The 13,238-nt window shown below is 49.1% G+C and overlaps 1 protein-coding gene across 1 annotated transcript in view; it reads right to left on the reverse strand.

The window, feature by feature from the left end:
• The window catches only part of ANTXRL (ANTXR like), a 77,454-nt gene extending 73,406 nt beyond the window's left edge, over positions 1-4,048 (reverse strand). The window contains exon 1 of the mRNA XM_007069137.4: positions 3,370-4,048. Coding sequence (XP_007069199.3) covers positions 3,370-3,626 — 257 coding nt within the window. The 5' untranslated portion in view covers positions 3,627-4,048. The remainder of the gene's footprint in view (positions 1-3,369) is intronic.
• Between the last annotated feature and the right edge of the window lie 9,190 nt (positions 4,049-13,238).

A 13,238-nucleotide genomic window follows, 5' to 3' on the forward strand; every position in this document is an offset into this window, starting at 1 on the left:
CTCTGATTTCTGAGTCCCCTAGCCCCCTGTAACCAGCACACTGGAGTTAAGAGCCCTACCCTTGCGACATTCCCCCTAGTATCAGTCTGAACCAGAAGAGCCCTACCTTCTGAATCACCAGCACCACTGTCCATAACTTGAAGGTGTCCCCTCCAAGAACCAACACAGGCTAATGCTGTTCCAGCACAACATACCATGGTAAGAATACAGAACCCAGAGGGCAGACTGTATCTACCTGTGGTAGCTTCAAGAGGTTTGTCTGCAGGGATAAGAGCTTTGCCCTGACCTTCTGCTGTGTGTGGCATGACACCATCTAGGAGGTCTGAGATAGGTCTTTGCTTTTTTCCCATGTCAAGCCTTCACATACCCACAGTTCAGTCTCTTTGCTCCGAAGCTGCCTATTCCATAGAGTTAATACAGGAAGACGTAATCTACATCAGAAGGAGGAAAAACTGCACAAACTCAGCAAGTTTCTCTTTCTAATTGGCACCATATATTATACCAATAACTTCACCAGTGCATGATCTTTTCCCCTCTGCTGGCTGACGTCTTGAGCATTTGATCCCTGCAGACGCCAGATGGCGGGATGAAAAAGAAAATCATGCCCTGACAAAGTTATTGCAGTAATGTACAGTGCCTGCACCAATAAGGGAAGAAACGTGTTGTATTCCTTCAGTCTGCCTGCTTTTGATGTGAGATAACATCTTCCCATAAGGGAGCAAACCAACAGAGAGGACAAAGTCATTCTGGTTCACCCAGGCTGACTTCTCAGACATTCATTCAGAGAGGGCCTCACAGGGCCATAGGACTCAAGCCGGGACATTTCTTAATGGCAACATTTCAACCCCATTGTTATCCATCTAATTAAGGCTGAATGTTTCTAACTCCGAACTGGCCAGGCACAATGGAGGAAGGTTTCAGAGTAGCAGCCGTGTTAGTCTGTATTTGCAAAAAGAAAAGGAGTACTTGTGGCACCTTAGATACTAACCAATTTATTTGAGCATAAGCTTTCATGAGCTACAGCTCACTTCATCCGATGAAGTGAGCTGTAGCTCACGAAAGCTTATGCTCAAATAAATTGGTTAGTCTCTAAGGTGCCACAAGTACTCCTTTTCTTTTAATGGAGGAAGGCAATCCACAATGTGCTGTATAGGATGTGATGGCACCACTTGGCACCACAATGTCTAGCACTGATTGTTGCTGGGGGTTATTCCATTAGAAGTTGGAACCAGAAACGCTCCCCGATTCACATCTGAATAAATATGATTCCAAAAATGTGAATGTTACAGTCTCAGTTTCACCCATCCCCCTCTGATTGGCCATCCTCCCTTCCGACACTCAGTGATACCCCCCACCCTGTCAACTCTTACTTATTATCTGGCTCCATCTGGCTAAACTGTTCCAAGAGCCAGAGTCCATCCACCCATGAGATCTGCCCTCAGAAACCCCCTTGCTGCCATACCACCAGTCACATAGAAAAGCAGTAAGGGCCAAATACAACTTCAGTTTGTACGCACAGCTCCCACCAACATCCCTGGACATTCTGCTACAACGCAAGGGCAGCGCATAGCCCATAGACTGTGGTGCTTTCACGTAATCCTTGCAGATTGTAACAGTCCTACTCCCAAAAGGCCAACAGGAATTTCACCATTGGTTTCGTGGGAGCAAGTTCAGACCTTAAAACCACAAGAAACTCTTTCAACTTAAATGGCCAAATTACCTCTTTTGCATTTTTTCATTCCAAACAGTTCGGCTTTTATTCTCTTGCAGGCTTTCAAGGCCTGATCTTGCTATGATTGAAGTGGATGGGAGTTTTGCTATTGACTTTAATAGCAGCAGGACTGGACCCTACACATAGATCATCCATACCACAGTCACAATCAAGTCTGGGGATCAAGTTACAACACAATTTCAATGTATAGGTTTGACAGTACCTTAACCAGTATCTAAAGCCTTAGATTTGACTAGGCATATACCAATGACATTTTAAGGCAAGGAAATTACATTGTATAAAGTTATACACATGCCATATCCTGCCATAGAGAGTACCCCAATCCCAAACACCAATATCCATTTTTACTGAAAGTTTTTTTATTACGTGCTGGAGAACAGCATGACAACATTGATAATAACAATTCAAAATCTTGCTAGGAGTGCATTTGATGCTGGAGTCAGAAAGCCTTGTAATAAACCTTAGTAGGAAGTAGAGTATTTTGTGATGCAGGTTGCTACAAAACAACAACAACAACTGCCTTAGGAAGTCTTTGCATCCTTTTGCTTTCAGAGCAAAACAAAGTCACCATCTTTTTTTGAGAAGGTGCTTTTTGGCCCAAAGCTCAGCAGAAGGCCTGACAGAGTGAACAATTCCCCTGCTAGACACAGAGAGAGAGAGAGAGAGAGAGAGAGAGAGCCATCACCTGGTCAGATTCACATTGAAAAAAAGCTCCAATCTTTAATCATGTTTTAACATGTGCTAACTAAAGCATCTTGACTAGCACAATTGTAAATTCTACTGTAGACGGGACACAAACATTTCTTGCTTGTCATGTTGAACCCTAGGCTGCTTGCTAGAGTTAAACACAACTAGGAACGAGCACCCATGTCCTCTAATACTTGTGTAGTGTCCACACTATAATTTACAGTTGACTTGAGTACCACGTGTTAAAACATATCTACAAATTCCAGTGTAGACATACCTTAGGTGATGTTTAAACTAGGATAACAGATAGTGTCTAAAAATGTGTTAGCCAACATGTTTTAACTAACAGATTTTAAACACTAGTGTGGACAACCCCTCAGATATTAACCATGACCAGCTAACACGTTTTAAAATACCTTAAACCATGCCTGTAAGGCTGTAAGCAATGGGGACAAACACGGGTTGGATTCTTAAAATTAACCAGATTGCACAGGCTCTACGGTATCCTGGAATTAACCAAAGGCCATGGGTAATAGCCTAGAACTAAGCAAATTCTTTGGATTTAAGCCTAGAACTAAGTAAATGCAACGGGTTACAGCCTAGAGCCCACCAAATCCTTCAACAGCCCAGAGATAACGCAAGACGCGCATGATGCGCTACTTAACCGCGGATTAGCGGCATTCACGGGCTCTCCGGAGCATGGCTGCCTTTGCTGGGCCACCGAGGCGCTGAAAAGCCCGGGGCCCCTGTGGGTGTGACCTGTAGCTTCCCTGGCTGGGGGGTGCCTTTGCTTTGCACAGTGCCCCCTTTGTGCACAAGGCGCGGGCAGCGTGGGAGGCCGGCATGCCCCGGCGATCCGCCCAGAGACCAGCAAAGATCCCCGCTGCAGGAGCAGCAGCGCAAAGGCAGTGAAGGGTGAATAACCGCTTTTAAATGGGACTGTCACTTACTTATCCAGGACGAAGTAGAGATCGAAGGCCCCGTGACAGGAGCGCTGGTCGTCTCGCCCTTCCTCCTCCGGCTCTGCTTGGGCGCAGGACGCCAGGCTGCAAGTGGCCAGCAGGAAGGCGCAGAGGAAAGCCGCTTTCTCCACGCAACTCCCACGACTCGCCATTTTCTTCCTCAGTCTCTGCCCCCCTCCCCCGCCCCGCAGCCCTCGGCGTCTGTCCAGAAGCAAAGGAAAAGTTCCCGATCTCCTCTCAAACATGCGCAGAACCAGATCTCGGCTCCCCCACCCCACTGGTCCATGCAAGGGCAGAGCTGCTGCTGGGGGTGGGGGAGATTTTTGGGTGGAAGCGGGGCTTGGATACGGGTCCGGGCGGACGGTACCTAAAGCCCCATCCCCCCGCCCCGCGCTAACAGGCTGGGCTTGGTTGCTAGAGTAGCAACTCAGCCCCGATTTCCTGCGTGCCTCCTCCCATAGGGAGCGAACAGATTCGTAGGGAGGGGGAGACAGGATCTTATGGTGGGGAAGCGGAGCTGGGACTTTCCTGTTCCGGGCTCCAGAGCGGGGAAAGGAGAGCAAGGCTGCAAACTAGCAAGAGATGCCCCCCACTCCCCAACACACACACACACCAAACACCAGAGCTATGCCCAGGGTACAGCTCGGGTCTGCCTCGTCTCCCTCCCTGAGAGTCAGCTCTGGATTCGTTTGCTGGCAAATCTAGAAGTCTCTCCCTCTAGGCTTGTTGCAGCTTCCCCCTTCCCGTCGGAGGCAGCTGGTTTCACAGCCATGCTCTGTGTTTAGGGACCCTAAAGCAACTAGGACCGGTCACCGCTGTGCCATGGGCACGGCCGGGGCTCCGTTCTGGAATCATGCAACAGGTAACGGGCTAGGAGGAAGAATGGCAGCGATGTGTCGAGACCGCAGGCAAACGAACTGGAGCGATCTGTCTGGACCCCAGCACTGGGAACGGGTCGTGCAGAGAGGCTGTTGGCTCCACGGATGTTTACTCAGCTGCTGCCCTTTTGTTTCAAGGGGAATCGATTTAATCAACACTGGTGCCACCCTCACCAGTGTCATGAAAACAGTTCGGGCTCCTACCGAGCTATGGATTGTTTTTAAAGCGCTGCTTTTAAAACAATCCGGCTGGGCCGCAGATGGATTAGTCGCCCAAACGCCTCTGGTCAATAACAGTACACTCGTCCGCTCCCTAGCTGCTCATTACCCCCTGTGCCTCGCGATTGCCAGTCGGGGAAAGAGTCCCCAGGGAGGCGGATGAGGGGGAACATTTTACGCCCGGGAGGCAGCCTTGCGATTTCCGAAACATAACGAATCGGTGCCTCTTTCAGCCGCTGTTATCAAGCCACCTTGCCCCTGCCACACGCCTTTTCCATCCGCGTGCAAAGGAAAATGCCCGGTTGTACAGCAGTACAGGTTGCTGCTTTCTCCCCGTCATGCCACCCCACGCTTAAATGTTTTCTTCTAATGATACAAACGAACACACACCTAGAGACTTATGTATTGTGGGTGTTATATACGGGGGCGGATGGGCAGTGTTGGTACGGTTAAAATAAATCACTGAATTAAGATTTCTCCACACAACACACAGCCTGGACCTCCCCCCCAAAAAATGCCCCTTAAAGAACTGGCCAAAGCCCGCATTCATCTGGATGCTGCATATGAAATCTGAATAATTAGCAGTTTCCAGCCGCCCATCTCCAAGCAGGGAACTAACTCTCCCTCAATCCCCCACCAGTCACAGTTCCTGAGAAGGGACTGGGATTATATGACCTGGTTAATGCCTAGAGCCACAGGGAAGGATGCGAGTAGTCACTCTGGATGAGAGAGCTGGGAACGGACATTGCTCTTTCTTGGTGGGGAAGGCTCACTGTCAGAGAGTGAACCCAGAGCGATCGTGGGGGTTGGAAGGCAAATTGCTGCAATTATATTGTCCCAAAGACTCCTAGCCGGCCTCTCATCACAACCCCAAGTGAGATCGCCCCCCCCTGCAGAGAGCAAAGTTCTTTCTGAGGACCAGGAGCGGGTCTGGTTGTTTCCCTGCTCTCAGTGACAAAGAGGAGTCTGGATCTGGAAAAAGGGGTAAACAGTGAGGTGACAAAATTTGCAGATGATAGAAAACTACTGAAGCTAGTTAAGTCCCAGGCAGACGCTGAAGAGTTCCAAAGGGATCTCACAAAACTGGATGACTGGGCAACAAATGGCAGATGAAATTCAGTGTTGATAAATGCAAAGTAATGCACCTTGGAAAACATAACCCCCTACATATAAAGTGATGGGGTCTAAATTAGCTGTTACCACTCCAGAAAGAGATCTTGGAGTCATTGTGGACAGTTCTCCGAAAACATCCACTCAATGTGCAGCAGCAGTGAAAAAATCGAACAGAATGTTGGGAATCATTAAGAAAGGGATAGATAATAAGACAGAAAATATCATGTTGCCTCTCTATAAATCCATGGTACACCCACATCTTGAATACTGTGTGCAGATCTGGTCGCTCCATCTCAAAAAAGACATATTGGGATTGGAAAAAGTACAGAAAAAGGTAACAAAAATGATTAGGGGTATGGAACAGCTTCTATATGAGGAGAGATTAATAAGACTGGGACTTTTCAGCTTGGAAAAGAGACGACTGGGGGGATATGATAGAGGCCTATAAAATCATGATTGGTAGGGAGAAAGTAAATCATGAAGTGTTATTTACTCCTTCTCATAACACAATGAAATTAATAGGCAGCAGGTTTAAAATAAACAAAAGGAAGTATTTCTCCATACAACACTCAGTCAACCTGTGGAACTCCTTGCCAGAGGATGTTGTGAAGGCCAAGACTATAACAGGGTTCAAAAAAGAACTAGATAAATTCATGCAGGATAGGTCCATCAATGGCTATTAGCCAGGATTGGCAGGGATGGTGTCCCTAGCCTCTGTTTGCCTGAAACAGGGAATGGGCAACAGGGGATGAATCACTTGATGATCACCTCTTCTGTTCATTCCCTCTGGGGCACCTGGCATTGACCAGTGTCAGAAGACAGGATAGCCGTCTAGATAGACCATTGGTCTGACCCAGTATGGCCTTTCCTAAGTTCCAAAGCAACCTTTTCACAGTGTCACATTAGCATCTCCTGTCCTGGGGTCGCACAACAGATAGCGCCAGAGGCAAAGTTCTGAGCTGAAGTGTGCACTGGGGTGGGAATTAAATCCCTCTCAGTTGTAGCCTGATCCCTTGATGCTTGCCTCTTTAGTGCTGAAACTATCAGAAGGGCAGTCTGGTCCTCCCACCTCCAATCCTGTGGGATCCAAGGTAAAGATTCCTCTGATCTAGTGGGTTTTCAAACTTTTTTAATTTGCAGACCCCTAAAAAATTTCAAATGGAGGTGTGGACCACTTTGGAAATCTTAGACACAGTCTGTGGACCCCCAGGGGTCCATGTAGACCACAGGTCAAAAACCACTGCTATAGGGAAGCTAAGCAGGGCAGGTTCCCTCTGTGTTGTTGCTCGCTGTCTCAGTGTGCCGTTCATGTGTGTGTATGTGTGTGTGTTGGGGCCAGATTTGCCAGTGAATATATGAACCTGGTGTATGTCTGTGGTATGTGAATGTGTATGGATGTGCTGTGTTTGTGTACCTATGACCGCTGCCTCTATGCACCATTATGTGTATTTCTGTGTGAGGTGCGTGGGTGCAAGAGAGTGTGTATATTTGCGGCTGACTGTGCCTATGGATAGGAAGCAGAAGGTGTTTGGTGTGACCATGTGGGAGTGTGTGTTGTGTGTGTGTGCACGAGTGTGTGTGTATATTTCTGTGTATGTATAGGGATGTGTGCTGGGTGTGTGTGTTGCGTGTGTATGTGGGGTGTGCATGCAGGAATGTTGTGTATGGTGTGCATAGGAGTGTGTGTTGTGTCTCTGTCTGTATTTGGAAGGGTGTGTAGATGTAGTGTTAGGGCTGGGCTTTGTGTATGTGTGGCGTGTGCAGGCATGTGTTGTGTGTACCGTGTTGTGTGTACCGTGTGCATGTGCAGGAGGTTGTGTTGTGTGCGTGCAGGACTCAGTGTTGTGTATGTGTGCTGTGTGACTGTGTCTGCATTTGGGGGTGTTATGTGCAGGAGTGTGTGTTGTGTGTGTGCAGGACTCTGTGCATATCTTGCCGTTCATGTCTTGTGCTTGTTGTGTGTCTGTATGTGGGGTGTAGCTGTGTATGTGTTCACACGGCACCGGCCGCGCCTGTCCCAGGCCGCGCCGCCCGCCCCCTGCCGGCGGGTCCCGGGGCTCCGCAGCACTAGTTCTGCGCAGGGATGGCTACAGCCTCCCCCCAGCTTCGCGGCGGGCTCCCGCGGTCCGGCCCGGCCCGGCCGGGCGGGGCAGAGAGGGAGCGAGCTAAGGCGGCGGGCGCCGGGCCCCTTCGCCAACAGCCGCAGCCCGGCCAGGCTGGGAGACGCGGCCAGCAAGTCACTTCACTGCCCAGATACAGACTGGGGCTCGGGAACGTAGTGCCCGAGGCTCTGTTACATCCCCCCCCACACACACACACAACTGTTCCTACACAACCCCCTCACACTAATGCCCCCACACAGCCCTCCCACTTACACCCCCCCAATACACACACAGCCCTCCCCATGTACACACAGCCTTCTCACACACACAGCCCTCCAGCAACACATGCAAAATACACAGCCCTCCCACCTATACCCATCCACCTACACACACGAAAATACACACACAACCCTTCACCAACACACACAAAAATACACACACAACCCTCCCCATATACACGCAGCCCTAGCCCTCCCACCTACACCTCCCCAAATACACACACAGCCCTCCCCATATACACACAGCCTTCTCACACACACAGCTCTCCCACCAACACATACAAAAATACACACACGGCCCTCCCACCTACACACAGAGAGACAGTCCTCACACCTACACATACACACAGCCTTTCTGCCTACACACACAAAATACACACATAGCTCTCCCATCTACACACACTCACCTGCACACACAGCCCTTCCACCTACACACCCCCACTAACACACACACACTGACAGACCTCACACCTACACTCAGCCTTTCTGCCTACACACACAAATACCACACACAGCCCTCCCACACAGACCTGGAGCCCTCCCCATATACACAGACACACACAGCCTTCACATACACACAGTCTTTCCGCTTACACACACACACACACACCTGCAACACAAGCACACACATTCCCATGTACGCGGATAGGCAATCACACTCACATCTGGGCGCAGACGCACACCTCCCCTCTCTGCTGGGTAAGTTACTGCTAGAAAATCTTGAGCCAACGTTAAAGCTACAAGCAAACCGGCTCCGATTTCGTTTCACATTTCCTCACTGGACCCAGTTCAGAAAATCCGACCGCCCTGGCTGTAGGCGGGTCAGCAAGAAAGAGGATCAAATGGTTTTAGCAGACAATGTGCTCGGTGTAAACCATGCCCGTCGGAAGTTGAATGCACTGAGTGTGTTAACCACTTTTGCTGCCCTGGCCATTTCAGCCCCAATGGTTCCCTTAAATCATGGAGACGGAAATCAAAGCAACCCACATCCTATATGTTGACACACACACAAAATGAAAAAGTGACTTCAGGGCAGTGAGAATCCCCTCCCACTAGGCGTCCTTTCCAAGGGAAATGTCTCTTTCCCGGGCTGCTGCAGACGTGTCCGAAGCGCAGATGTGCCAAGGGCAGATCAGAAACAGATTTCCACCCCTCTGCATGCATTGAAATCCATCCAGTAAATTGCCTTTTAAAATCAAAGCCAAATGCTCATCGCTTCGGATCCCTTTGGTGCGCGACAAAGATCTGGGTCCTGTCAGTGTTGCAGGTATAATTACCCCACACCGTGCTTTTCAACCTGGAATAAACCGGAGTATGCATCGCGTATCTCTTGACATTTAAGTGGCTCGTGCACATTCACCATGTTTCTTACCCGTTCTGCAGGGTATCACTTTTTCATTCCGGCTCCCTCATAAACAATCGATTGCATTGCTCCTGTATATACACGGGGTACACGTGCAGAGAGACAGTAAACAGAACACCCCAGCGACTATCTATTAATGCCCCTTGGGACCCTGCAGCGCATCAGTGGGGCATACTTGAAGGCCTGTATAAAATTGGGGATAGTGTAATAATCATGCAACTATAATTATTGAGCTGAGAATCAAGAACTGTCTGAATTAAAAGTCTGTTACTCCCCACCCCACCCCACCCCCCTTTGCTGTGTCCAGATATTACAGAACTACTCGGTAATGATTTCTTCATACTTTAAATACCAATGTGTGCCAGGGCACAGCACAGTGGTTAGGGGAGATTTTGACTTAATTCTTGCTCCACTCCAGCTCTGCAGAGCTTATATTTTTGTTTCACATTTTGATATTTCCAGGGTTCACGTTCTGAGTATAAAATCAGCATCAGCATAGAGAGATGACCGGTTCATTGCTTCATGCCCTGTGCAAACTTGACAACTCCTCTGACTGGTGAGTAGGTGAGATGGCGTCTAACCCCTTTGTCTAATCAAACTGGGCGCGCGGCGGGTAGCAGGGGCGGGAGGGGACAGGGCGTGGGGTGGGGAGCTGCACGATTGAAAATGACAAGAACGCCTGTGTTCATTTGCTCATGCATTGCTCAAAATAAAACCAAACCAACTGCATCCAATCCCCTCAGCTGATCTGACACTAACCTCTCTAGATCCTGTTTCCATCAGGGAATCGACACAAATAATCTTAGCACAGGTTCTTGTAATGGTTCCCGCGCCCTAATGCAAAGGGCGGGGTTTTGGGGTGTTTTTTTAATGAGTTCCCTGTCTATTATTAACCTATTTGCATGCAATTTGAGAAATATAAACAAACAGCTCCGGCAATGGGAATTTGCTGATCTCATTTATCGGCCGCATACATCCAATTACAGAAAACGTGTCCAAAGAGAGATTAAAAGGCCGCAGCACCAGATAAACCCATCCCTTGATTGGTGATGAGCCGCTGGAATAATAGCTGGATGCAATGTTTGGACCCATTACCAGATTATCTATGTTCCTTTCTGCATGATCGGAATTCTTATAGAAAGTTAAAATCCCTGCTCTATCCTCTCTTTAATCCCTTCAGTATATTTCGCGTAGTGTAGGTTTTGTTGGTATAAAATTACTCTCGAATTGCTGCGAAAATCCCTCCTTTCAAAAGCATTACAAAGCTGACATTTCCTTTCTCAATACAAGCCAATATTTAGATTACATGGACGTTAATCAAATAACCCGGGTTATTTCATTTGTCAACATGTTCACAAGAATTTTCTACCAGGCGTTAAAGGCATTTATAGGGAACGACATCTTTCAAAAGCAATGTTGCTAGCCCAGATTTAGGGAATATTTGATCATGACAAGACAGCTGATGGTTTTATTTTACATACCAGCTGTTTCAGAAATCGTTTGATACCCCAAATAGATCCATAATTTCTTTCCTGCGAGTGCCTCCTGTGAAGCAAAGATTATTTTATTGTCAAACATTTTTTACCATCAGACCAGACGTCGCCACAATCCCTAGTCTAGCCCTGTAAATCAGAGCACTCAGTCAGAGATTGGGGGGTCTGATTTACAGAACATTTTTAAGAAAGCCCCAAAGGAAACCTCTTTTCCAAGTCCCATCCAGAGGAATTGAGCAGCGTGTCTAGTAGCACCTAACTATTTAATAAACACCTGCTTTCTAACCCCCTTAATCTTCTGCAGACTGGAAGAGAGTGGGGTGAAATTAACAAAATCACCTCCACTAATCTCCCCACCAAAAAAGGAAAAGAAAAAAAAAGAAAAGAAAAAGAATCACATTGATTTTAAGATAAAATTTTGCCATAAGTCACTAAATTAAGTTTTTGAAAGAGAAGGCGCAGTAGTCATCTTGAGGATGTCAATGAAAGACAGAGCTATTTTATTGTATATATTTCGCTCCAGCCGTTGTCAACCAACCGCTACAAATGGGCCTCTTGTGATCATTTAAGCGGCAGTATTTATTAAATTTCTCCTTCAGACGCTGTCGGTACTGTTCTCTATTGCTGTAAAAAGACTTGTTGTTTGCCATAAATGACTGCATTTCGTCTTGTGAGATAAAGGATTCCTCATCAGAAGTGCATTCCGATTCATCAAGGAGTTCCACTAAGCTCTTGACACCTTTTCCAGAATCAGGACCAGGTGTGTGCCTAGGACCCAGTCTAACCAGTGCAGGACTGGGAACGGCAATGGCACCAGGGGACATGTGACAGCACAGGCCCGAGCTGCTCTGGAAGGCTGGCTGTGCTGACCTCCTGTAATATACAAAGGCTACTCCTGAGGGCATTCTGCACCCCAAATAAATAAATACATAAAAATAAAAACAATTCTGTATACAATATTTTGAAATTCTGCAAAATTCTGCAAATTTTATTTGTCAAATAAATGTGGAGGCTCCAGCATGACACTGGGGAGCACAGGCCACTGGCTGCACAGAGGTGGGAGATCACTGTGCAGCTCCCCCTGGGACACGGACTCAGCGGTGAGGCCTCACCCAACCCTGGCAGAGCGCAAGGACTGGGCTTGCCCCAGAAACACCCCAAGGCTCTGCCCCTCTGTTCCAGGTGCACCAGGTGTGGGCAGGCAGGCTCAGCAAGGCAGGAACCAAGTGTGGAGGGATCCAGGTGTGGCTTGAGAGGGTTCTGTGTGGGGCAATCTGGGTGTGGGTGGCTCAGTGGGGGATCCGAGTGTGGGGGGATATGGATGCACAGGGGCTTGTTGTAGGGTTCTGGGTGCAATGGTAATGGGTCTCTGCAGTGGGTCCAAGTGAAGGTGGTTGGGGCTCAGTGGGGGGGGATCTGGGGGGAGATAGAGCTCAGCAGGGGGTATGGGTGTGGGGGGCTCAGTGTGGGATCCAGATGCAGCTGGTTGGGGCTTGGTGGAGTGGGGATCCAGGTGCGGGTGGCTCGTTGGGGTGGTCCAGGTGCAGGGGGGAGTGGGGCTCATCGGAGGGGGGTCTGAGTGCAGGGGGGTGGGGCTTGGTGGGAGGGTCTGGGTATGAGGGGGTGTGGAGGCTCAGGGGTTGAGTGGATGTGGGAGCAGCTCCTTGTGCAGGGATCCCTCCCCCTGCAGTTGAGGAGCGATGGGTGCAGGAAGCGAGGCCGGAGTTTGCAGAGCTTCCTTCAGCTGAGGGAGAAATTTGGGAGTGAGTCTGACCCGGCCCTGGATGCTGTGCAAGGGAAGAGGCAGTCCCATCCTCCCCAGCCCAGCCTGGACTAGCAGCTGAGCACGGTGCAGGATCGGAGCCACCAGCTGGGTCTTCCCCAGTCCCACCTCCTGCATCATAGTGATTTATCTCTTTGCCGGCTGCCCTGGGCCCCGAAACATACTGCTGGGAAGGGTCACAAGACTGCTCTTGTGGTTTCCCTTTGGTTCCATTTCAGAATGTCACTTTTCTGCAGGGAAGCAAAGAAATCTGCAAGGGACATAAATTCTGTGCATGCACAATGGTGCAGAATTCCCCCAGGCTCTTGGGGTACAGTTTCTTTGAAGAAGGGGGGCCGGCAGGGGAGTTAGTTCCTGGGGGGAGAGGTGGGTCTCCATGGGGTGTCTCTTGGGAGAAGAAGGGGTGACTTGAGAGAAGGCATTTCTGGTGAGAAGGCTGCAGTGTTCCTGGGGAGGGGAGTATGGGGGAGAAATCCCTAGCTCGTGGGAGTGTTTCTGGGGCAGGGGTTCCCAGTGGGGTGTGGTGTTGGGGAGGGCGAATCCCAGGATTCCAGGGGGATCAGGCCAGGAAGGCACTCGGAGGATCTCCTTGCTTATCAAACTCCTTGAGACGATGATAGTGCCAGGC

This window comes from Chelonia mydas, chromosome 7 (genome assembly GCF_015237465.2).
Source record: "Chelonia mydas isolate rCheMyd1 chromosome 7, rCheMyd1.pri.v2, whole genome shotgun sequence".
Taxonomy (NCBI): Eukaryota; Metazoa; Chordata; order Testudines; family Cheloniidae; genus Chelonia; species Chelonia mydas.